Below are 27,459 nucleotides of genomic sequence, written 5' to 3' on the forward strand. Positions count from 1 at the left end.
AACACTCATTTTTTTGTGCACTGCCTTACTTTTGAGTGTTAGGTTGATAGTTACTTGAAAGAGACAGAATAGAAACAGAAAAGGGAGAAGATGAGGGGGAAAAAAATACACCAAAATTGTGCCACAGTGAAGATAAACATAAAAAACGAAGCAGTGCAAATACAGGCTACAGCTAACAGGTAATATATATTTTGCACAAATAACTTTTGGAAAAAAGGCTAAAGGGGGTAAAACCCAGATCATTTAACTGTTCTTACCCAAGAATACAGACTTTTAACTGCTTTTATCTTTAAAAGCCAATAATAATCTGGATATAGTTACTCTGATAGCCACTTAAGCCTTAATTTTAATAGTTTCTCATGCTTCTGTACTTTATAATTATATTCCTATTCTCCTTAAAAGCATCTAAAGCAAAAACTCAACATAAAACAAATACCTCTTGATTAACTGATTAGGAAAAATGCAAGAAAAACATTTAAATAGAATGCTTTACTGACTTTAGGTCAGTTGGGCACAATTACCTATATTTATGCTTTATATTTCATCTCATTGGAAAAAAAGATAAACGTTACATTAGAGACTTTTCACTTTTATGTATTTGCTGCTCTGGGTTGACAAAACGTTCAGTTCTTTCCTGCAATATGGGATTCAGTATTACAACTCATCAATGAAAGGTGTATGCCCCAAATTTCCACTTGCTGCCATTGACTTCCGGCCAGAAACAAACTTCTTTGCAGCCTTTAAGACAGAAACAAAGACAGAAAAGTTAATACAAATAAGCAAATAGACAAAGTTCTGTTACTCTGAATATTTCATACTTTGTGTGACTGAGCGAACGTGGTGCTCTACCGATGACAGTAGCTGTTAAAGAGGGAAAAGGAATTTCTGACACTGCAAAACACGGTAGTCTCTTGGAGCACGGCTGTCTGCCTCTGCGTCTGTATTACAATGGCAAATAGTCTGAGTCAACGAAAATACACCAATTGCTAACTTGTCAAAGTTACACTATATCCTAGTGTTCTTTATGCCACTACTTTAGAATTCAAAGTCTGTTAGTTTACGTCAAATGCAGTACCATGAGGAGTGGTACTTAGATCAGCTTTTTAAATAAAGATGGTGTTGGAGGCAGCTGGGTTGGACTCGTGACAGTACAGTATGTAAGACAAGGACAACCATTTGGAAGAGTATACAATGATAAAGCCTCTATACAGTCAGCAAAAACAAGACTTGGAGCTGACTGTGGTTCAGATCATGAACTCCTTATTAAAAAATTCAGACTTAAACTGAAGAAAGTAGGGAAAACCACTAGGCCATTCAGGTATGACCTAAATCAAATCCCTTACAATTATACAGTGGAAGTGACAAATAGATTAAAGGGATTAGATCTGATACACAGAGTGCCTGAAGAACTATGGACGAAGGTTTGTAACACTGCACAGGAGGCGGTGATGAAAATTATCCCCAAGAAAAAAGAAATGCAAAACGGCAAAATCGTTGTCTGAGGAGGCCTTACAAATAGCTGAGAAAGGAAGAGAACTGAAACGCAAAGGAGAAAAGGAAAGATATATTCATCTGAAGATAGAATTCCAAAGAATAGCAAGGAGAGATAAGAAAGCCTTCCTCAATGATTAATGCAAAGAAAGAGAGGAAAACAACAGAATGGGAAAGACTAGAGCTCTCTTCAAGAAAATTAGAGATACTAAGGGAAAATTTCATGCGAAGACAGGCACAATGAAGGACAGAAATGGTATGGACCTAACAGAAGCAGAAGATATTAAGAAGAGGCGGCAAGAATTCACAGAACTGCACAAAAAAGATCTTAATGACCCAGATAACCCACAATGGTGTGATCACTCAGCTAGAGCCAGACATCCTGGAGTGCAAAGTCAAGTGGGCCTTAGGAAGCATTACTATGAGCAAAGCTAGTGGAGGTGATGGAATTCCAGCTGAGCTATTTCAAATCCTAAAAGATGATGCTATGAAAGTGCTGCACTCAATATGCCAGCAAATTTGGAAAACTCAGCAGTGGCCACAGGACTGGAAAAGGTCAGTTTTCATTCCACTCCCAAAGAAAAGAAATGCCAAAGCATGCTCAAACTACCGCACAATTGCACTCATCTCACATGCTAGCAAAGTAATGCTCAAAATTCTCCAAGCTAGGCTTCAACAGTATGTGAACTGAGAACTTTCAGATGTTCAAGCTGGATTTAGAAAAGGCAGAGGAATCAGAGATCAAATTGGCAACATCTGCTGGATCACAGAAAAAGCCAGATAATTCCAGAATTATGGAATTCTTTGCTTCATTATACGATGCCAGAGCCTTTGACTGCGTGGGCACAACAAACTGTGGAAAATTCTTAAAGAGATGGGAATACCAGGCCACCTTATCTGCCTCCTTTGAAACCTGTATGCAGGTCAAGAAACAACAGTTAGAACTGGACACAGAACAGTGGACTAGTTCCAGATTAGGAAAGGAGTACATAGGCTGTATATTGTCACCCTGCTTATTTAACTTCTATGCAGAGTACATCATGCAAAATGCCAGGCTGGATGAAGCACAAGCTGGAATCAAGACTGCCAGCAGAAATATCAATAATCTCAGGTATGCAGATGACATCATCCTTATGGCAGAAAGTGAAGAACTAAAGAGCCTCTTGATGAAAGTGAAAGAGGAGAGTGAAAAAGCTGGCTTAAAACTCAACATTCAAAAGACTAAGATCACGGCATCTGGTCCCATCGCATCACTAATGGCAGATAGATGGGCAGACAGTGAAAATAGTGACAGACTTTTATTTTCTGGGCTCCAAAATCACTGCAGATGGTGATTGCAGAAATGAAATTAAAAGATGCTTACTCCTTGAAAGAAAGAAAAACTATGACAAACTTAGACAGTGTATTAAAAAGCAGAGACATTACTTTGCTAACAAAGGTTTGTATAATCAAAGCTATGGTTTTTCCAGTAGTCACGTATGGATGTGAGAGTGGGACCATAAAGAAGGCTGAGTGCTGAAGAGTTGATGCTTTTGAACAGTGGTATTGGAGGAGACTTCTGCAAGGAGATCAAACCAGTCAATCCTAAAGGAAATCAGTCCTGAATATTCATTGGAAGGATCGATGCTGAAGCTCCAATTACTTTGGCCACCTGATGCAAAGAGCCAATTCATTTGAAAAAACCCTGATGCTGGCAAAGATTGAAGGCAGGAGGAAAAGGGGACGGGAGAGGATGAGATGGTTGGATGGCATCACTGACTCAATGGACATGAGTTTGAGCAACCTCCAGGAGATGGTGAAGGACAGAGAAGTTTGTCATGTTGCAGTTCATGGGGTCACAAAGAGTCAGACACAACTGAGTGACTGAACTACAACAACAACGATGATGAACTTAGGCGCCAAGTGAAATCAAGTCAGTATTGCTATCTTCCAATAACCTTCATGTTTTTTCTATCCACAAGGATAGACCCCTTGGTGAGAAGATGGTTGAGACCATGACATGAAAGGGGAGTTGGCATTTGTAATACAGAAAGGACTGATTTAGGGTTCATTTTGCAGTTCATGTACTTGTTAGGCATAGTAGGGAACACAATGAGGTATAACACATAGTCCTTAAAGTACGTTCCTAAATCCTCAAGGAAGTTAAAATATGTTCCTAAATCCTCAAAACCAGTCAATTTTATAGGAAACAATATGTAAAAAAAAAAAAAAGAGAACAAGGGCAGGAGAATGTCTTTGGCTGAGAAGACTAAAGAAAATCTTGAGATGGTGGACTGTGAAGGATTGGCAGGATAGAAAGTTTATTTCAGAGTGAGGAGGAAAAATACCAAACTTGACGATTAGATTGAATCATATGAAACTGCCAATATTGGACTCTTCTTGACCTTTAAAAATTTAAAATAGTTTAACCTAATGGTAAGTTAGTTGAATAAGGAAGATACATAGACTTCCTGAGTTGACAAGGAAGCTATCTGCAGATCTGATGGGATTGAGCCTCTGCCTCCACACCAGGCAGACAGTTACCAAATACCCTGAGAATAGCATTTACAGTCCTTATGCATTCCTTCTGAAATGGCGTCATTAAGGACAAGTTATGTGATGTTAAACAGATCTTCATTTGCTTACATTTATGACATCAGCGTCAGCTACCGCATCAATCTGCTGAAGGACTGTGGATGGCGGCGTGTATGAACCAGCAGCTAGAGCCTCGCACCCAACTTCATCCAGGAAACCCTCAGAAGATTCCACTGACATCAGGTACCCAGCTTTCAGCTTGTTCCTGTCCAGTGAAAGGTATGTAAGTAAAGCAGAAGCCAGTTTTATGGAGCAAGTTAAAGTATGTTCCTAAATCCTTAAACATGTTTCAGTAAATATGCAAACTAACAGCTTTGAAATTTTAAGAGTACTAAAGGTCTCCATTCCATTTCTTCAGTTTACCAACTATTTTATTATTTACATTATCATTTTGAAAGCTGTCATTATAAGATTATACTAAAAACCCGAAAGAATGCATTTTGCTTTTAGATTAGAACTCAGCTCTAGTTAAAAATATTTTAGTGTGAAGTCTTGATTACTGAAGGAATTCTAGTTTCCTGATATATTTTTGGTGATAATATTAGACATCTCTACTAAAGAAAATACCTGTGTAGGCTCTTCTCACTGTCCCTTTAACAGCATGCTGTGGACTGGGATTTGTCTCATTGAGGACAGAACAAATGGGGAAGGAGAATATAGGAGAATATAGAATAAGCTCCTACAGCTTAAATATGGGCACAAAAGCGTCAATTTGAAATACAATCCAATTCATAATTATCCCAGAAAGAAACTGGTGTTCAATAAGGCACTTGAGTTATTTAACTCAAACTCTGTAGCAAGACCTCCATTTAGACATAATTACAACTTAATGTAGCAATTTTACCACACTGTCAGCTTAACTGAAAAAAGATTTTACCTGCAGTAAACTTTACCAAGAGATTATTAGTTTGTCCCTTCAGCAATGACACCTCACTTTCTCTCTTTCAATACAGGACTAAGAACCTTACCAAAAATGTATCAACTCCATCAAAATGGCAGGAAATAAACGGAACTTGGCATTAACAACCAATATTCTACACTTATTAAGCAAATAAATTTTCTTAAATAAATTAAGACTTGAAACAGATTTTTCCTAAGTTTATCCAGTGTTTCAGTTTGTTATAAGCATCTGTTTCTGATGCAGTCATGTAGAGCTGCACCCTATCAGTCCTTGGTTCCATGTATACAACATTTAATAAAGTGTGTTGTACATTTGAGAGATGTACTTTTCAGTGTGTACAGTGTGAAATATGTAATAATACTAATGAGAAGAGAAATGGTAAAAGGTTGTTCCCTCCTGGGTTGTAATTCACCATCATAACTTCCTTTGTGGACAATACTAAATGATCTTGAAGACTGTCTGAGTTTTAGGATTTACGTTTTGAATTGTCCTAAATGGATGAAATCAAATTTAAATGTTTTCATCTCCTGTATGAAAATGCAAGCTGATTTGTAACTCTGTCCATAGTTTCTCTCTTTTAGAGAAACTCCCAGAACTACTGAGTTAACAGGTGTTTGTTAGCACTTGCTGTTAGCACAGTGAAGACAGTGGGATTTAAAGATCACCAAATAGATGGATGTTGCCATTTTTTAAACAGGTATCTTATTGTCTATCAAATCAGTAAAGAGGAAAAAAAAAGCTGCTAGTGGTTATGGTGGAACAGGCACTCCTGATGATGGATTATAAACTGGTACAACCTTTTAATACTGTGACTGCAAAATATATAAACACAAACATATATTTTAATGCAGAGCCTTTCATTATAATATTTATAACTCTTGGCTCAATTGCAAATCTATACCAAAAAGTAATGTGAAATATGAAATTTTTTTAAGCCCAAAGATATCCTTTATAGTTTACAATTTCCAACTGTCAACAAGTATATTCTGACATACCAATTAATTCAGTAATCTGAATAAATGAAAACCACATTATAAAGAGAAATCATTGGTTAGTAATAATTATTTATTAACAACTATATATCTTAATTATTTATTAACAACTATATATGCAGTATTAACAATTATGTTTAAAAATGGTGAAGAAAATATTCAAAATGTTAACAATTATATCTCTAGGTGGTAGGAATGTATTTTCCTCTCCTTTAAATACTTTTTCATACTTTTCAATCCTATTGTACCTTTGTTACAATAGCATTGTAACTAGAAAAAATACAGCTTTCCAATAATTGAAAGTTAATATTGAAACTTACTTAGCAGCTTGGACATCTGGATTAGAAAGGTTTCCTTGAGCAATTGTTTTTACTTGGTTATAAGCAGCCTTGATAACCTAGGAAGGAGAAGTAAAAGCTGGTCATCTTTGATCAGTGCCAGAGTCTCCTGCAGTATTCCAGATGCTCCTCTAAGAGGCAGAAACACAAGATGGAAATAGTTGTGTCCATCTGGAATTCGTTAAGTCACTAGATGCTGCTTACACTTCCAATAAAGCAGCTGTTTGTACAATATCCAAGTAGCCAAGCTTCTTATAAACATTAAGGGGCAGGGGGCAGAGGATGGCAGTAGGGTTTAGGAAAAGAAAACTCAGGGATTTATAATTGCTTATGAAGAATAAGCACCTTTTAAATTTCCCCAGGCTCTCAAAGCATCATGTAATTAATATTGCTCTCTCTTACTATTCACTAAGAAGAAAGCAGTAAACCATACAGAGCCAATCTGTGAAGACTGTCCATGCCTGGAATGCTGGAGTCATGAAGGAATCAAGTTCTAGTGATGTGAGTGGGTATAATAAACCTGGTCCATGATTTGCTCCATCCCAACCTTGGCATCATTTGGGGTCTGTTAACTTACTTTACCCTCCAAGTGAGCTACCTGTTTCCATAGCCATACCCCAGACCTGAACTCTGAAATCCTGAATTCCAAGACCTTTGGCCTGTCTTTAATCATGCTATCCATATCTTCCATTTTTGTCAACATCTTCTAGTTCCTTGTTCACTTTCAATCTATCATGTCCCTCGGGGTTTACTTCTTTAGCCTAAATCCATGAATTAAACATGATTTAGCTTCCTACCTCACCAGGGATGTACTTCCTCATCTCTGATATCCTGTTCTCCCATCAGCCTTTATGTCCAAGGATAAAATGTCTATTTATACTTTGGATCCTGCTTGCTCTTGCTTTTACAGATTTAATCCACCTATAATTTCCTATCTCCTACATTCACTCCAATTTCTTTCCTTTCAGTATGAATGTCTGTCTCTTCCTACTTAATCTCTCAGTGTAAACTCTACTAAAATCCCACCCACTCCCCTATACCTGCACCAACTTTGCATTTCTTTCTTCTCATTCATTTCTTAATATTGTAAATTATAGTTCACTTCCAATTGTCTTGTAAAAACTGATATTGTCCAAGTTTGCTGAAACTACCAGACTTCCCTGTGGTAACTAAAGGGATGTTAGTATAGAGTAGATCAAAAGATTGTTAACCAGTCTCTCTTTCTTGGTCTCCAAATATACCAGTTTCTCTTCTTTTTGTTTTCTTGGCCATTTCCCTTAGCTTGACCTTCAGTTTTCTTCTCCTACAAACTTTTGTATGTAACCCTGATTTCAACACACTTTTTCTGTTGAGGACTCCCAGTATACATCTTGGCCTTGACATCTCTTGAGTTCTCCATTTAGATACCTTAGAGGCAACTTAATGCCACATGTCCACACAAAACCAAAATACCAAGGAGGCGTTTCCCCCCTCTTTCCTGGAAGGATCAGTATATACATTTTCCATTCCTAACTTTCTTCCATAGCAGGTAACACTTTAATGATATTACACTAGACAGAGATCGGACAAATCACTGTATTCAAACATTCTATATTTTTACTAAAAAAATGTTAACAGGAGAAAAAAATCTGGTGAGAATTTTTCAGTTTGCAACTTACATCTCCAGCAGATGCAGCTTGTGAGATAGTGTAGAACCCAAAGAGTCCAGAATCTGAGTAACTGGCATTAAAAGCAGAAACCTGAAATATAATGAAACTTTACTGTAGGTCATTCTACCAGGTAAAACGGTACAGTTTCCCTAAGGTTGACTAGAAAAAATATGTACCTTCACAGTATAACCAAAGAGATGAATTAATATTTCAATTAACTGATTCTATTAAGGACTGAAGTGTTCTGTACACAGGTTACCTGTTTCAGAACTATAACTTTTCTCATTTAACTCTTTCTAAAATGGATTGCTCACTTTCCTTGGTATTTTCTAACCTTCTGATGATTAAGGGTTAATGCAAACAGTAACCGGTAAACATTACTACATTACTACTATAGACTCAGTACAGCTGAGTGATGCAGATCATGTCCTTGACGTGAGACAAACCTGCTTTCTTCCCTCTGTTGGTGGCGACTTCCTTTTCACCAGTTCACTTTTTCTTTTTCTACAGACCAAAGTCAAAGGGTTAGAAAACTTTTCCTGCTTAGTAGCAGGTGTCCAGGGGAGCAAAAAGTTTAGCCTCTGGAAAACAGGGGTATTTCTGTGTGTAGTCTGAGTCGAGTGTTAAGCTCCTTGAGGTGGATATGACATCCTAGTAAAGTGCTTTTCAGTGTTTATGTGGACCAATAACCTAAGGATCACTCATGTGTGTCTGAGCACTGTGTGCTCAGCTGTATCTGACTCTGCAGCCTCACGGATTGCAGCCTGCCAGGCTCCTCTGTCCACGGAAATTTTCTAGGCAAGAACAATGGAGTGGGCTGCCATTTCCTATTGCAGGGGATCTTCTGGACCCAGGGATCGAAACCACATCTCTTCTATCTCTTGCTTCGGGAGGTGGGTTCTTTACCAGCAATGACAACCTGGGGTCCAAGGATCACTTGAGTTGTTATAAAAAACACACTTTCAGGTTCCCACAACAGAGCCACTCACTCAGATCACTACGGATGAAGTCTGGGAGCCCGAATTTTAAACTATATTCCAAGTGAAGTTTGAAAACCATGGGTTTGGTCTATATGAAGCACACAAAGATATGCACTTCAATCACTTGAAGTTTAATTACAATTCTGAGACTAACCTAGTCATTCTCCAAATTTCTGGCCAAATTCTAAAGTAGGAATTTCTGTTAAATTATGTCACTGGATTAAACTCCAACTATCCAAAGCATCATTAACGTTCAATGGAAAAGAGTAAAGCATGAAAAAAAGAAAACAGAGTAGATCACAGACTGGAAGAAAGACCATTTGGAGGAACTCTAATTTAGGACTAATTTAAGATAATGGTTTGAAAACTGTGCTCCATGGACCCCTATGGCTCTGTTTAGAAGATTCCAAGGGTTTCACTGTCAAGTAAGCCTTCTACTTTTTTAAAAGCAAAAGCTTTTGTGTTGGGCACTGCAGCTTGGAAGTGGTATTAAAAAAGGCTCCTCTGCTTAAAAAAAAAAGTCTGACACAACCACTCAAGTATTAAAAGGAAGGATAAAGAGAAGACTGATTTAATTTCCACTGTTAAATGTCAAATGGCCAAAGACTTACTAAAACATAACCTACCTGTGGCATGTGCTATTGCTGAAATTATGAACAATACTTAACCCTACAATTTTGTGTTACTTTTTATCATTGAGTACAGCACTTTAACAGCATCATCTTTTAGGATTTTAAATAGCTCAGCCGAGTTCCTTCACTTCTACTACCTTTGTTCATAGTAGTAATGCCTCCTAAAGCCCACTTGACTTCACATTCCAGAATGTACAGCTCTAGGTGAGTGACCATACCATCATGATTATCCAGTCATTAAGACCTTTCTTGTATAGTTCTTCCATGTATTCTTTCCACCCCTTATTAATCTCTTCTGCTTCTGTTAGGTCCTGACTGTTTCTATCCTTTATGGTGTCCATCCTTGCATGAAATGTTCACTTAGTATCTCCAATTTTCTTGAAGAGCTTGCTGGTCTTTTCCATTCTAGTGTTTTCCTCTATTTCACTGTCCATTTAAGAAGACCTTCTCATCTCTCTCTTTGTTGTTCTCTGAACTCTGCATTCAGTTTTGGGTACATCTTTCCCTTTCTCCCTTGCCTTTCAATTCTCTTCTTCATTGAGCTATTTGTAAAGCCTCCTCAACCACGCTGCATTCCTGCATTTCTTTGGGACAGTTTTGGTCACTGCCTCCTATACAATGTTACGAAGCTACATCCATAGTTCTTCAGGCACTCTGTCTACCAGATATAATCCTCTGAATCTATTCATCACCTATGTGTAATCATAGGGGATTTGATTTAGGTCATACCTGAATGGCCAGTGGTTTTCCCTACTGTCTTCGATTTAAGCCTTAATTTTGCAATAAGGAACTCATGATTTGAGCCACAGTCTTGTTTTTTGTTACTACACAGAACTTCTTCATCTTTGGCTGCAAAGAATATAATCAATCTGATTTTGGTATTAACCATCTGGTGATGTCCATGTGAACAGCCTTTTCTTGTATTGCTGGAAAGGGTGTTTGCTATGACTCAAGTGTTCTCTTGACAAAACTCTGTTAGCCTTTGCCCTGTTTCATTTTGTACTCCAAGGCCAAACTTGCCTGTTATTCTAGGTATCTCTTGACTCCCTATGATGAAAAGGACACCTTTTTTTGGTGTTAGTTCAAAACTGGGAAAGGAGCGCAACCAAGGCTATATATGCAGAGTGCATCATGTGAAATGCCAGGTATCACAAGCTGATGATACCACCGTGATGGTAGAAAGCAAACAGAATGAGGGTGAAAGAGTAGGCTCCTAAATCACTGTGGACGATGACTGCAGCCATGAAAGTAAGACGCTTGCCCCAGGGCAAGAAAACTAAGACAAACCTAGATAGCTATTAAAAACTGGAGACATCACTTTGCTAACAAAGGTCCATATAGTCAAAGCTATGGTTTTTCCTGTAGTCATGTATGGATATGAGAGTTGGACCATAAAGAAGGCTGAGCGAAAAAAAAAAAAAAAAAGAAGGCTGAGCGCCGAAGAATTGATGCTTTTGAATTGTGGTGCTGGAGAAGACTCTTGAGAGTCCCTTGGACTGCAAGGAGATCAAACCAGTCAATCCTAAACTATTGCTGAAGCTTAAGCTTCAATTAAGTTCACTGAACTGAACTGAACTGAAGCTCTAATACTTTGGCCACCTGATGCAAACAACTGACTTATTGGAAAAGATTCTGATGCTTGGAAAGATTGAAGGCAAAAGAAGTGGGCAGCAGAGGATCAGTCTGTTAGGCAGAACCACCGACTTAATAGACATTCAGTTCAGTTTAGTTGCTCAGTCGTGTCCGACTCTGTGACCCCATGAACTGCAGCACGCCAGGCCTCCCTGTCCATCACGAACTCCCGGAGTCCACCCAAACCCATGTCCGTTGAGTCAGTGATGCCATCCAGCCATCTCATCCTCTGTCGTCCCCTTCTCCTCCTGCCCTTAATCTTTCCCAGTATCAGTATTCTCATTTGTCTTTTCAAATGAGTCAGCTCTTCGCATCAGGTGGCCAAAGTATTGGAGTTTCAACTTCAACATCAGTCCTTCCAACGAACATCCAGGACTGATCTCCTTTAGGATGGACTGGTTGATCTCCTTGCAGTCCAAGGGACTCTCAAGAGTCTTCTCCAACATCACAGCTCAAAAACATCAATTCTTCTGTGTTCAGCTTTTTTTATAGTCCAACTCTCACATCTATACATGACCACTGGAAAAACCATAGCCTTGACTAGACAGACCTTTGTTGGCAGAGTAATGTCTCTGCTTTTTAATATGCTGTCTAGGTCGGTCATAACTTTCCTTCCAAGGAGTAAGTGTTTTTTAATTTCATGGCTGCAATCACCATTTGCAGTGCTTTTGGAGCCCAGAAAAATAAGGTCTGACACTGTTTGCCCATCTATTTGCCATGAAGTGATGGGACCAGATGCCATTATCTTCGTTTTCTGAATGTTGAGCTTTAAAGCCAACTTTTTCACTTTCATCAAGAGGCTCTTTAGTTCTTCTTCACTTTCTGCCATAAGGGTGGTGTCACCTGCATATCTGAGGTTATTGATATTTCTCCCGGCAATCTTGATTCCTTCCAGCTTGTGCTTCTTCCAGCCCAGCATTTCTCATGATGTACTCTGCATGTAAGTTAAATAAGCAGGGTGACATGCACATGAAGTTCATGGACATGAAGTTCAGCAAACTCCGAGAGAGAGTGGAATTTTGGATTTTTTAAGCATTCAATTCTTATTTTTATATTAGAATAACAGTAAGTTTTTGATAGACCCACTAAGGTACTAAAATTAAGCCTGGCTGCCTCTTCTATTTTACAAAGATTTTCTTTGAGTCATCTTAAATTTTAAAAGCAGATTAACACTTAGATTAAGTTCCCAGGACAACACTATAAACATTAAGCCTTTGAAAACAAAAGGAAAGATGTTTACTGTTCAGACTCACATCAAATGGCTGGTGAACTCCCTTGGCAACAGCCTGGTACAGAGAGCTGGTGGCATTGCTGCCCCTCTTAACATGTGGTCCAGCACCGAGGACGTGCTGGAGAACACTGAACGCATTTGCTTCTGCACTTCCTATGGCTGCACTCTCTGCTACAAGAGCAGCATGGACGAGACTGTCTCCATTCTGTTCTCGAATTTCACCTGGGGCCATGTAAAGAAAGAGCAAAGAAGAAAGCATTTTTTGGTTTTACTCTTCAATATTCTCTATTAGACGGTATTACTGCATTAAGATGAAGCATTTCTCTGGCCTGGTCTTCTCCTTGCTATCCTGCCCTTCCCCCAACACATTCACAAACATACTTAACACATAATACCCAAGCAATTGATACTTTCCACAATGATTCTCTCTTTCCACATTGACACTGTTTAGTAGTAAACAATCAGGCCTATTGTACTCCAATATGCTATTGTGGGGGAGAGGCGGCATCCTGGTAAATTAACCTTAACAGAACAAAATGCTTACCTCCATGGTACTTGGCTTTTGCACCAGATAAACCAAGGCCACCCCTTATGTTAAGAAACTGTTCAGCAACTTGCTTTAGAACAGGATGACTCACACCTGTCAGTAGAAACAAACAAACAAAAAAACACTACAGAACCAGAATTTCTAAAACACAATTGTAAATACCTACTATTTTAAAAATGCTTCATTATATAATTAAAATATTATAATGCTTAAAGAGATATGCATTTACAGCTTTATTATATATTCATCTAGAACCTTTTTCCTATGTAAATACTAATATTATCCTTTTTATTTTTAAAATGGTGTCTTCTATTGATAGTTTCTAAACTGTCTTTTGTAATTTACTTCTGAGTGGACTACACCAAACATTTAATGGTTATAAAGAATTCTATTATACTGATGTACCATTATTTATTTAATCAATCTCTTCCTGATGGACATGACTGATGCCTGCACAATACTGCAATAAGCACCAAGAGGCATTTTTAAAAGGAACGAAGAGATATTCCACAAAACGGGAAAAATATTTGCAAATCATGTATCTGGTAAGGATTAGTATCCAGAATATATAAAATACTCTTACAACTCAACAATGAAGAACAAACAACCCAATTAAAAAATGGCAAGCACTTGAATGAACATTTCTCCAAAGGAGACACATAAACAGCCAAAAAGCACAAAAAAAGTTGTTCAATGTTATCAATCACTACAATCAAAAGCCACAATGGGATACCACCTCATAAGACATATGACAGTACATATTGGTGAGGATGTGGAGAAGCTGGAATCCTTATACACTGTTGGTGGGAAAATAAAATGGTTCAACTGCTTTGGAAAACAGATTCATAGTTCTTCAAAGTGTTAAACAGAGAGATATCCTATATCCTAATCCTAGCAATTCTACTCCTAGGTATACACCCAAAAGAATGAAAAAGATATTTTGTTAAAAAACTTACACGTGAATGTTTATATTCTTAATAGCTAAAACATGCAGGAACAACCCAAATGTCCAAATGGTGAATGAACAAAATGTAATGAAATATTTTTCAGCCAGAAAAGGGAACGGAACATTTGTACATGCTGTAGTATGGATGTACCTTAAAAACATCATGCTAAGTGACTAAGTGGAAGAAGTCAGTTGCAGAAGCTATTACTGTATAATTCTCTTTGTATGAAATGTCCAGAATAGTCAGCTCTCTACAGATAAAAAGTAGACTGCCAGTTGTCAGATGCAAGGAGGTGGAATGAGGAGTAATTGCTAATGAGTATGGGGTTTCTTCTGGGGATGATGAAAATGTTCTGAAATTAGATAGTGGCAATAGCTGCACAACTCTGAGTATCTAAAAACCACAAACTACACACTTTAGAAAGGTGAATTTTACACAATGTGAATTATACCTCAATTATTATTTATAAAACAAATGAACAAAATCCAACTACTGCAAACAATATTCTTTTGTAAACTTATCAAAATATTTCTGCAGGGTAAATTCTTAAAATAGACCTCCAAAAATGTACCAGTTTATACTCCTACCAATAATTTTTGAGTGCCTATTTCTCCATACCTTGGTTAATACTGGGTAGTGTCAATCTTTTAATTTTTGCCAACTTCACAGATTAAAAATTTCTTAGTTATTACCTCTTTTACAATAATTGTATACACACATAACACACTTTTTGCATGAATTGTTTGTTCATCCCTTTGTCGATTTTTCTATTAAACTGTACTTAAAAGCTCTTTGTAAAAAGCTCTTTGCTTAGAGAAATTTGCCTTTGTCATAGGTTTTGCAAATACTGTAAAGAATTTAAAAGTTAGTACTTAAAAAAAAAAAGACTAGCCTTTTTCTTTTCAGAGTTGTGGAGGATTTATTTACATGCTGTAAAACTGTGTTGGGGATATTTTAAAAATTTTATTGATGTATAGCTGATTAACAATGTTGTGTTAATTTCTGTTGTACAGGAAAGTGATTCAGTTATACATATACTTTTTCATTATGGTTTATCACAGGAAACTGAATGTAGTTCTCTGTGCTATATAGCAGGACCTTGTTGCTTATACATTCTATCTATACCAGTTTGCATCTACTAATCCCAAATTCCCAATCTTCCCTCCCTGACACCCCTCAGCAACCACAATTCTGTTCTCTAGGCGTCTGTTTGTTTCACAGATATGTTCATTAGTGTTGTATTTTAGATTCCATGTATAAGTGATATCATGTGGTACTTCTTTCTCTTTCTGACTTACTTCACTTAATATGATAACGTTTACATCCATCATGTTGCTGCAAGTGGCATTATTTCATTCTTTTTAATGGCTGAATAATACTCTATTGTATATATGTACCGTATCTTCCTTATCCATTCATTTGTCAGTGGACATTCAGGTTGTTTCCATGAAAGACTAGCTATCAAAATCCTATCAGGGCTTCCCTGGTGGCTCAGTGATAAAGAATCTGCATGCGAATGCAGGAGACACAGGTCTGGGATTGATCCTCGACCTGGGAAGATCTCTAACTAAGCCTGTGCGCCACAACTACTGAAGACTTACAGCCTGTGCTCGGCAACAAGAGAAGTCACCACAGTGAGGAGCCTGTGCATTACAACTGGAGAGTAGCCCCCGCTCTCTGCGACTAGAGAAAAGGCTATGCAGCAACAAAGATCCAGCACAGCCAAATAAATTTAAAAAATTATGTACATAAAAATCCTATCATATACTGACTTTCTGACATAACACAGGGTAGTTCTCAAATTCTGTTCAATCCAGTAATCACATAATTATAGCTTAAGGGACTACTCTTTTTTAAAGTAACTCATACAGAGACAATGAAACAATATCTTTATTCTTAACTGTAAGTGCAGCATCTACTAAGAGCGCACCTTAGTTTCTCTTTTTTCGATTAACCACTTTCTAAAATGAGACAGAACAACATATGGAGAATTGTGTAATCAGAATTTAAGAAAATACCCAAGTGAGTATATTATACATTGAGGCTGATTACCAATATAGTGATAGAATTACAATGCACTGGAAAGGTGTCCCCTTCACTACCCCAACAATTACAAAAGGAAAAGTCAGCAACCTCAGGAATTTCCTGACTATCTACCACTTTCTCTGGGAGCCAAGAAACATGGAACTGTAAGTTATCTAGATGTTGATATAACTGTAAAAGATGTATATATACACAGTTACATATGATAGTATCTGATTTTACAGTTTCAAGGATAATTCTACCTTCTCATTGAATATAGCTTCCTGTGCTATAACACAGGATCTTGTTGTTTATCTGTTCTATACATAATAGGTTGCATCTGCTCTTCCCAAACCAACCCTTTCCTGTGCTTCCCCCTTGGCAACCATAAGTCTGTTTCTATGTTTGTCAGTTAAAAGAACTACTCTTAAAAGAAGCAAACTGACATGCAGGGAATTGCCAACTTACCAAGTCCAATCAAAGCCATTCTTGCACTTGTAAAGTGATTCTGTACATAGTCATGTAACTGAGAAAGTAAAAACATTTATCTGGTTATACTGGTATAAATATAAAGAACTATAAAAATGTCAAAGTGCAGTTTAGCAGAAAATAAACAGGCTTAAAAGCTGCTGTAATAAACTATAAGGGACTACCTAGTACTGAGTTAAATTGAGCTTTTAAAAACCATTGCTAGAACTGAATGTAGTGATGGTTATGTAACTCTGTGAATAGAATAAAAACCTGAATTGTGCATTTTAAATGGTGAACTATATGGTATGTAAATTACATCTCAATGAAGCTGTTAATGAAAAAACAAAACAAAAATAAGAGCACATATTGGCTTGAACTTGAAGAAATGGGACGAAGTTTATGATTTTTATTATAATGTGATTTAAGTAGTACATCAGGTTCATCTTTATACAGGTAGTAATAAAGCACTGTTGTTAACATTCTACAGTAGAGTTAACAGTTATATCACTATATTCCTCTTGCCTGTCTGAAGATTTTTTTGCTATTAAGTTACTGTCTATACCAGGGTTTCCAACTTGGATGATTACAGAATTATTTTGGGAGCTTAAAAAAAATTCGTTAATGTCTCCCTACTGATATAGGCTTATACAGTAGATTCAATGTGAGATCTTGGAATCTTTATATAAAAGTAGGGCTAAAACATGCATTCTCAACTATACTACTGTTCCCAAGAGAGTGAAAATTACTTCTTGGGGGAAGGGAAAAAAAAAAAGAAAAAATCCTTTCTATATAAAGTACAAATATACATACAGTGCATAAACAGATATACAGTATATCTGTGGTGTTAAAAATTCATGGTAGGGGGGTGGCTTACAAGGTTCCCTGACTAATGTTTAGACTTGCTGAAGCTCAGTTTATTTAGAATTTGTGCCCTAAAACGAATGCTGTCTCCATCTATGGAGCCATCTTGGAAAGTCATATTATATTTTTTTCCTGGTGATGTTTTTCTACTGAATGCTGCTTTTGCTCAAAGTGTTCCAGCACCAATTTCTTAAGAATTTCCTTTAGCCTAGGGATACATTTTAAAAATGCTAGTAACTTTGATAATCATGGTTAATATCTTGGTATTTGTCTATGATACACACACCTTACTTTTTGAAAAATGGGACCCCTTAATACATTCTATTCATAAATTATGAATGAAATTTCTGTAATGAATTCATAAAGTATGAATGAATGAAATTTCTGTTCAGAACGTAATTCTGAAATTTCTGTAATTCCCCACCAGGGAATTGGCCCTTTCATAATAAACACTTTTTTTTTTTTAGCTGAAAGATACACAAGAACTGTTCAGACAGAATTTTAGTTAAAAAGCAAGTTGATGAATGGGCAATTTCCTGGTGGTTCAGGACTCTGCTCTTTACTGCAGGGGACATGGGTTTGATCCCTGGTAGGGGAACTAAGCTCCCACAAGCTGCGTAGTATAGGCAAAAAAAAAAAAAAAAAAAAGAAAAAGGCAGCAAAGTGATGGGAAAAAAAAGCAAGCAAGAGAATCTCTTAAATTAGAAGACAAGAAAATTAGCTAACAAAACTGAGTGGTAGATGAACATTCAAATTAATGTGAAAATGAGCACATTTAAATATGTAAGGTGTTTTATCAGTACCTCATCTGGTGTTACTTTTCCAATCCTATAATCAGGACAATATAAGGAATTAGCCAAGGCATTTCTGTAAGCGGCAGCATGCAAATTTTCAATGACGTCTGTAAAATAAGTAAAGAAGCAGTTACAGAAACATTGCTTAAATAAAGACAACACCATGTAGAGAGCCTCGAAAACAACTATACAACTTTGGTCATCGCATTCAAGCATTGAAAATTTATTATCATTTAACCTCTAGCAACTTCTAAAATTCTGCCAGTCAAATGTGCTGAGAAAAATAAGATTCTCTGATAGCAGCCTATAAATGTCAGAATCCACCTGAAGAGGTATGCCTGGGCAAAGAGATACCAGCCAGGAGACTACAATAACTGTTAAGGCACAAAGGATGAGGGCTGGAGCCTCACTGCTACCAGTGGGGAAGAAAGCTACTCAGGACACAGAAGTCATCTTTTCTACAATTTTACTATTCTGTCTATTTCTTTTATCAAAGGTCTGGGGTAACAAAGTTATCACCATGAAATATAATATGAGCAAACAGGAGTCAAGCACTCACTATGTTCCAGACACCTGACAGGCCTGCACGTGAATGAAGTCCATGCCATTCTGAGCCCCTGCAGTTGGTCGCCTGTTTATACCTCAGTGGGCTACCTGCACATTTCTGCTCCTACCAGAAGTACTATCTGAGAATCAGTGGTGCTTTTTTTATCTTACAGATTGGTTCTGCCAGATATGCTTGTCAAGATTATATAACCAAACATTCTATAAACACAAACATGAATACAGAAAAGGTTTTTTTAAATTAAGTTGATTGCTTTGGAAAAACCCAATAAAAGGGAGCTGGCTAAACAACAGCAGTAATATATAACAGTAGAAGTAGCAGCAGCAGCAATAAATTGCTGCCAGATTTGGTGTAAGTAAAACAATCATTAAAAAACACCAGGGGGTGCTCTGAAACAACCTAGAGGCATGGGACAGGGAGGGAGGTTTAGGAGGGAGGGACATATATATACATATGGCTGATTCATGTTGATTTAAGGCAGAAACCACCACAATACTGTAAAGTAATTATCCTTCAATTAAAGATAAAAGACTGTTAAAAAACAAAAAACACCAGGGAACTTTCCAGGTGGCACAGTGCTAAGAATCCATCTGCCAATGCAGGGTACATGGGTTTGATCCCTGGTCTGGAAAGATTCCACATGCCGAGGAGCAACTAAGCCTGTGTGCTGCAACTAAGCCTGTGTGCCACAACTACTGAACCTGCAGGCCTGGAACCCATGCTCCACAGCAAGAGAAGCCTGCTCCCCCACACTAGATAAAATCTGCACGCAGCATGGAAGATCCAGTGCAACCAATAAATAAATAAACAAAACAAAACAAAAAATCAGCGGTGGGAGGATGGGCATAAAACACAGGTGAAAGGCCTAGGATTCTGTAATAAATTTACATATTAACATGATGAAAAATAATCAACAATACAAATGTTTAGAAATGAACAATGTTTTAAAAAGTGGACAAATTTTTGGAAAGCGTATTTTCAAACCCAAGGAGAAAAAGAATTTCAACAGCAGTTTTATTCCTCTAAAAATTGATTTTCTCGAAATCCCAGTATCTTAGAAACAACCGAATATAATCTAAAAGTGCACTTACGAGCCTGTGGATTCTGAAAAGCCACAGCTTTGTCAATCCTTAGCTGAGACTGAAGGGCAGCTACCTCCCAGCGTCGAAATTCTGGTGCTGTGGTGACATTGAGCAGGAACTCCATTAGAATGTCACTACAGAAGACATGAAGCTCAGAGTTACCAGTCAAAAATTTAAAACGAACATCCATTCTACATAACTGTAATGCTTTTTATTCAACTTTAGGCAGTTTGTGAATAATAATCCAAAACCAACATCAGAGGTCATGCCACATTGAAAAAAAAAAAAAAAGAGTAGAACTGAGCAACTAAGTATCACAGGTACTCACACATCATCCCGCAGGCATTCCACAGTATAGGCCATGTTTTCCCTTGTTGAAGTCACGCTGAGTCAAAAATAAATTACAGTGAATTATCTAAATCAGAAGAATAAGCTTTCTCTTATATCTTCATGAAATCAATCTTTTGGAAAAAATATTTTGAAGGATAAAAAGTATAAGTAATAGTGAACAAAAATATGCACACTCAACTAAAGATTTTAAGTATTTAAAAAAATCTTAAATAAGAAAAGAGTTAAGTATTTCAACTTGACAGAAAGGAAGAAAGTCCTGACATATTACACTTGGATAAACCTTGAAAACATTTTGCTCAGTGAAGTCAGTCATGAAAAGGTAACAAATACTGTCTGATTCCACTGATATGAGGTACCTAGTCAAAATCATGGAAACAACACAGAACGGTGCTTGCCTGGGGCTGAGGGAAGGGAAGGTAGTGTTTAATAGCTACAGAGTTTGGGGTGGGGAAGATGAAAACATTCTGGAGATGGGTGGTGGTGATGGTTGCTCAATGACACTTATTATAGAACTACACATGTTAAAGGTGGTAAATTTTATCTTATATATATTTTACCACAACTTAAAAAAGAAAAGGCAATTTTAAAGTTGAAGATCTCTTTGTATCCTTCCCAGGCTCTCACACTTTCTCCCACTTGAGACAAACATAATTATAAGCATTATATATTATTTTGTTAAAAACCTCCTCATACCTCCAAAAAATCTTAAAACTTGTTTTCCACAAAACATTTTGTTAAGTCTGCCATGTTGATACAGACTGAATTCATTTCTTAACTGCTGTTCATTCCTAACTGTAGTAGTCCCAGCATATTATTATATCATACTTTACTTATCCACCTCTTTAAAGACAGGCATTTAGATTTCCAGTCACAACATAAAGAATTCCTTTGTGCATGTGGATTAAAAACTGTTAGGTTGTAGAATATGCTCATTTTTAATATTAACTGATATTTCTTGATTCTTTCCTAAGTAGCTGTATCAACTCATACTCCCACCAGCAGTATAAAATGGTATTGAACTGCTGATTGTAAGTAAAGATCATTGTTTCTGGCCTCCTCTTCTGGGAACAGCCTATTCCTATCTTTGTTCCTATCCATTTACTCTTTGGTTGTTTTCCTAATTTGCAGTTCTTTATTTTTCCAAATAACCCTCTCCATATTACATATGTTACAAATACCTACTTTTAGTTACTTAGATTTTTACTTTCAGGCATAAAGATGTTTTACATTTATGCAGTCAAATTCATCAGTCTTTTCCTTCTTGTGCCTTAAGAAACTGTTAACCACCTTGATAACACGAGAAAAGTGCCTTTACAACTGATCATCTTCTGGTGTTTTCACTATTTCTGATTATTTATTTTTAACAAACCTTAATTTACCACCAACTGCTTCAATTCCACGGGTTATCTTGAAAGATGAAGCTCCTTTTGTAGTCTTGGAAAAGAAAAAAACAACCATTTTTGGTAGTTTTTAATGCCAAGTTTGCCAAACATCACTTTATGTCAAAATCTAATGTCTGTCATTAAATTCAAAAGGAACACTAACTAAAAATACTGCCTCCTTTTAAGAAATACCCAACAAAGTTGACCCAAAAGCACAAGTATAGATTTTTATATAAAGTACATTTAGATAAAAAATCAGTTATCAAATACATGCTTGTTGGATTCATCAGTCTATTGTGAAAGCGATTTGCATATGGGAAAAAGTAATTTTCTTTCAATTTCTGGCACTTCTTTTTAAAAATTAAAAATGTCCTTTTTTGGTACATGATTCTTTTATTGTTTAAAAATTAATTTATTTTAATTGGAAGCTAATTACTTTACAATATTGTGGTGGTTTTTGCCATATATCGACATGAATCAGCCATGGATGTACATGTGTCTCGCCACCCTAAAAATGTTGTCTTTTTACTGATTCCTTATGCTCTAGCATGAACATCTGGATGGGCGCTAATTTACTGCTTCTCTATGATAAGTATCCTGTGATTTCTCATGCTATATTAGAGGTCTGTACTAAAATTCATGTCTACCCAAGAACTTACAAAAGTGACCCTGTTTGGAAATAGCCTTTGCAGATGTAAATATTTAAAATGAGGTCATGCTGGCTAAGAGTGCCCTTCAGTAAGAGGGATATTTGGACACAGAAACACAGACAGACAGGGCCACATGAAATCAGGGGCAATATTGGAATGATGCAGCCGCAAGCCAAGGAATGAAAAGGACTGCTGGCAACCACCAGAAGCTGTGGGTGAGACAAAGGCAAGATTCTTCCTAGACCCTTCAGAGGGAGTATGGCTCTACTGACACCATGACTTTGACTTCTAGCCTCTAGAACTGCAACAGGATAAACTCCTGTTGTTTAAGCCAGACTGTTTGAAGTAATTTGTTATGGCAGCTCCAGGAAACTAACATAGGGGTGCTGCTTTTAGTTTTTCTTCTCTGTAGCACCAAGATATCACAGATTTCTAAACACACGGAAATAGTAAGGATGCTTACCAAACTGGATGCAAGACGAAGCAAATGAGAAGTTCCTAAATTGTTGAAGTTCTCGTATCTGCTGCCTGCTTTAATGAACAAACCAATTCTTGATGCAGGAGCATAGTTTTCAAGGGAAGCAATCACTAAACCATTTGGTAACCTGGTAAACTGTATATAAAATAAATCAGGGATGTGATGAATGTCTTTATATTACCAAGAACAGTAAGGCGTCTGTGTGTCCAGTGAGTAACTCAGGGGACTAACCTCGAGGTCCTGAGGATGTGGAGGCACTCCTGCAGGGGCTGCTGTGGCTTTAGCTTTAGGAGCAACTTTGAGGGAATAAAATCTCTAAATAAAAAAAAAGACAGGTTACCACATTTCTCAAAAGGAGAGTGCACTGTATCTGAGTTGGCCCAAGCAATAGAGGGTGTTCAGTGGTAAAAAAAAACTCCATGGGAGGATTCAGCTGATTAACGTATTAACTAACCCACCAGTTTACCCATGCCACTCTTAAATCTCTACTTGTGATCTGTAGAGCTAGAAGAAACACTGAGTTGAACATGTTCATTTCTTATATAAAGATTCACTGCATTTTATTTTACCTTTTAACAACCTTACTAGAGCTCCCAGTGGTCCTTTCTAGGCTCTAATGCTTTGGAACTTTTTCAAAAAGTGTGGAATAGCCACGTTCATACCCTTTTATAGATTTTAGCATTACTGCTTCTCTTATCTGCCTAAAGAGTCTCATCTTTTTAGTCTACTTTCCAATGACTTCATTTCCTTAAATTATTTTAGTAACCTTTAAAAAGCATATCAAAGAAAACTTCATCCAAGCCCCAAATGTTTCCCATAGTATCTTCACTCTCTTTTGTGCTACATTAAGACTACACAACTAAAGGTTTTTTTTTAAAATCTTCTTTGACTAATATACCCTGAGATTAACAATAGGTACACCCACAGCAGATTCTCAAATGTAATATGCAGCCATGGGAAGGGATCCTCTTAAACGTCAGATAATGAATCAAAAATGTGTAATTTTATTCAGCTTTTTTTTGGCAAATGATATACAATGCCACAGAATTAATTTTGATTATGTCTAAGGATCATAAGATTACTAGTGGAGATGTGGAGAATTAAACCTTAGTACTCCCAGGATTAAATGAACATGCTGCCTGAGTTTCCCAAGGAGCCCCTCAGAGGCTGCATCGTTCCTACTTCATGTTGTCCAGGAGGGCTGCTGGTTGTGCATTCAGCTTCAGTGCTGTACTGTCAAAAAGTTGGTTCCTAGTTTTCATTTGCTGTTCAGTTCAGTTCAGTCCTCGGTTGTGTCCGACTCTCTGTGACTACGTGACCCCCAGACTTCCCTGTCCATCAACCAACTGCTGAAGTTTACCCAAACTCATGTCCATTGAGTTGGTGATGCCATCTAACCATCTCATCCTCTGTCATCTGCCCTTCTCCTCCTCCCTTCAATCTTTCCTAACATCAGGGTCTTTTCAAATGAGTCAGCTCTTTGCATCAGGTGGCCAAAGTATTGGAGTTTCAGCTTTAACATCAATCCTTCCAGTGAACACCCAGGACTGATTTCCTTTAGGATGGACTGGTTGGATCTCCTTGCAGTCCAAGGGACTCTCAAGAGTCTTCTCCAACACCACAATTCAAAAGCATCAATTCTTCTGTGCTCAGCTTTCTTTACAGTCCAACTCTCACATCCATATGTGACTACTGGAAAAACCATAGCCTTGACTAGACAGACCTTTGTTGACAAAGTGATGTCTCTGCTTTTTAATATGCTGTTTAGGTTGGTCATAACTTTCCTTAGCACTTTCAAATTATAAATTACCATTAGCTTTGCTTTATTATCAACAATTTCATTCGCTGGGTGTGGTACAGTTAACTCTACTAGTGTTTCTAGCTTTTGATTTTTCCAAAAAGTAAAAAATTTAAGATATGTGGGCACATCAGTCGCTAAGGTAGATTTAGGTGCTCTCCTCTCAAATGTGCCTGAGCAGTGACACTTTGTTGATAATGTACTTTCTATAATTTGTTCCAGTCAAACCTGTTGCAAAGATTTATCCTAGTAACTGTCCATACAATTACTATTTTGTTTTAATAACAAAAGATGTATAAATTTATTCTTATGTAAAGTAAGTGCTTTAAGTAGAAACAACAATTGCTTTCAAGCTTACTGCAATTTGTTTACATTGGTCCTCTTCAACTCTGTTACCTTTGAGTTCTTTTTTCTACTGAAAGGTGAGGATGGAATGAATGAGGAGGAGGTTTTGAGCTCTTTTGCCAGTCCAACTGGACTTCCCTCTAAGGGTTATTAAAATCACTGGTTAGTTTGGGGTGCTAAGAAGGCTAAGAGAATTACAGTCTAAATCATGGTCATTTGTATAAATCATAGTTTATCTATTTAAATATTAAGTACCTGGAAACTCCATTCCCTGGTTTTTCAGAAACTTCTAGATTACTACGTTACTTAGCAACCCAGGCTCTCCTGGTATTTTTAGCTGGATAACTCTGTTGTGGGTACCTTTGAGCACTGAAGGATGTTCAGCAGTAGCACTCCCCCGCCCCTCAGGTTGTCACAACCAAAAATGTCTCTAGATATTGCCAAATGTCCCCTGGGGGCAAGATTGGCCTCGAAGAGTTGTTTTAAACTCAGAGGTTGAAACTGTCCCCTCTTGATAACCACCAGTCCACAATGATATAACACCGATACTGGAGTTTTCCCCAAGTGACAGCTATGTGTCACTCTGACATGGAGGAGGAGCCTTAAGAAGCTCTAAAGGGAAGGCCAAGAACCCCTCCTGGATAAAAACAAGATCAAGAAAAGCACACTTTATGCAGCCAGGACACGACAGTAACAATCAAGTTCCAGGTTCACTGAAAAACGCGATACAGGTATTAGCTCATTTTTTTTTTCTTATGATTTTACTCATAAGCCCGTTTAACAGTTGGAGCAGCTGATGCTACATGATATGCCAAGAAACAAAGGCAGCAGCTGATAGGGTAGGGATGGGGGGCTAGGTCTACACCGGCCTCCTGCGACCCATATTTCGCGGGCTCCTTCACCTGCACGCAAGTGCAGCAATGACCTTCAAAGGTGTCTCCACCGAATCGCTTCACCTCTGCTCTCAAGCCCTCTCTCTCTCACTCTGCACGTTTTCCTGCATTAGGTCTCCTCCGCTCAGAGCACGAGCGGGCCTTCCAACGCCTGACCCACCCAGCCTGGAGCCCAGTTGGCCTGCAGGGTTCAGCTGAAGGGCAGAACGAAGCCCAGCGCCCAAGAGCCCCAAACCAGGCAACTCCGGTCCGTATGACCTTGCTGACCACCTGCTTTCCAACCCTTTCCCAAGCCCGCCAGCTGTGCTCACCGAGAGGGCCCCGGCTCTGGTTAACAGCTTCATTGCTCAAGACTGTTCTGAGCCGCGGTCACTGCCGCCTTAGAGGAAAGCAAGATGGTGGCGGAGAGCGGCAGTGGCCCAGCTTTCCCTGCGACACTCTTTCCCACGTCTCTTACGTGAAGGACTCTCTAGACGACCGGCTGCGCTCTACTGCTCCGTGGAGGTTGGGCCAGTCCAATTCCTCCAAGACATAGGATACAGAGATGTATAATTTCGTAAGGGAGTATTTAGAAGATAATTCAAGTTAACGCTTTTTTAGTTCTCTTTTTGGCCTGGATATCCACTCTGTAATCTTCTGACTACTCCTGTGACAGCACATCGCAGCACCACCACCCCCCCCCGCCACTTTGGATCCTGCCGATCCGGACTGTCCAATGAAAGAGTCGGGTTTCCCGGATTCCACCCGCGGCGTCTGGGCTTAAGCCATCTGAACTGCAGTACTTCCCGCTCCGTAGCAGCCGGAGGCTTTAAAAGGCCTTCATCTGTCTGCTCTTCTTAGAGCAGGCTCTTCTTAGAGTCTCTTCTCTGCAGAGACTTAGGCTTCGGGTCATTAGCTCCATGAGGACACAGGCCTTGTCCAATCAATTCGCTTCTCTAACTGCCAGACCACGCCGGGGATACACCTGGGTGAGACAGAAGTTTAGAAAATCAGTACAACGAAGGTCTTGCTGTCCTGGAGTTAATAGTCTAGGCTGGGGTTATCTAGAAAATAAAAACTGAACTATAGTTTTGTTTTAGAAAAATTAAAATGTTTTGAATAGTAGTGGTGTGAGTGGTTGAGAGAGAGACTTCTAAGCGGAAGCTTGCATGTGGAGAGTCACGTGACTGCGGAGAGAACATGAAAGTCGCTCAGTCCAATTCTTTGCGACCCCATGGACTAGTCCATGGAATTCTCCAGGGCAGAATACTGGAGTGGGTAGCCTTTCCCTTCTCCAGGGGATCTTCCCAACCCAGGAATGGAACCGAGGTCTCCTGCGTTGCAGGCAGAATCTTTACCAACTGAGCTGTCAGGAAAGCCTCATGTGACTGATGGGGAAAGAAAATTCTGTGCTCTTCTCTTTTCCACGAGTATTAACTAAGAAGTTGTTTGTGCCAGACACTATGCTGAAGAATAAGGCACGATCCCTGCCCTTCAGGGACTTATAGTCCTGTACCTTGCTACGTTGCATGGTTGGGAAACTAATATTAACATAATTCAGGAGTTTGTTACGAGTGAAGAATTTTCGGATCCCCTACTGGATCAAAATCTGCGTTTTTAGAAGATCCTGAGGTCATTTGTATGCACATGAAAATTTCATAAGGCGTTACAGAGTCGAGAAACTAATACCCCTAGCCTGTGTCTGAGTTTCTCTACACTCACAGCTCTGTAATAGGAGATTACAGGGGACACCTAAGACCCGGTAATTGAGAATATGGCAGGAGTTCCCTGCTGCCTAGTGTTTAGGATATGACGTCGCTGCTGTGGCCCATGTTCGATCTCTGGTTGGGAACTGAGAGCCTGTAAGCTGTGGA

General features: G+C 38.3%; 1 protein-coding gene across 1 annotated transcript; it reads right to left on the reverse strand.

Annotated features, from left to right (window-relative positions):
* Nucleotides 1-578: 578 nt before the first annotated feature.
* Nucleotides 579-26,054, reverse strand: LOC128063714 (cytochrome b-c1 complex subunit 2, mitochondrial). The gene is made up of 14 exons (XM_052656531.1): nt 25,918-26,054; nt 22,802-22,885; nt 22,556-22,705; nt 21,430-21,494; nt 20,038-20,094; nt 19,719-19,843; nt 18,072-18,169; nt 16,405-16,462; nt 12,965-13,060; nt 12,443-12,642; nt 7,955-8,035; nt 6,279-6,355; nt 4,117-4,270; nt 579-738 (listed from the first exon to the last, which is right to left on the reverse strand). Exons 1-14 carry the CDS (start codon nt 25,948-25,950, stop codon nt 655-657), a joined length of 1,362 nt encoding a protein of 453 aa, XP_052512491.1. The 5' UTR covers nt 25,951-26,054; the 3' UTR covers nt 579-654.
* Between the last annotated feature and the right edge of the window lie 1,405 nt (nt 26,055-27,459).

The sequence above is a fragment of the Budorcas taxicolor genome, chromosome 2 (assembly GCF_023091745.1).
Source record: "Budorcas taxicolor isolate Tak-1 chromosome 2, Takin1.1, whole genome shotgun sequence".
Classification (NCBI taxonomy): Eukaryota; Metazoa; Chordata; class Mammalia; order Artiodactyla; family Bovidae; genus Budorcas; species Budorcas taxicolor.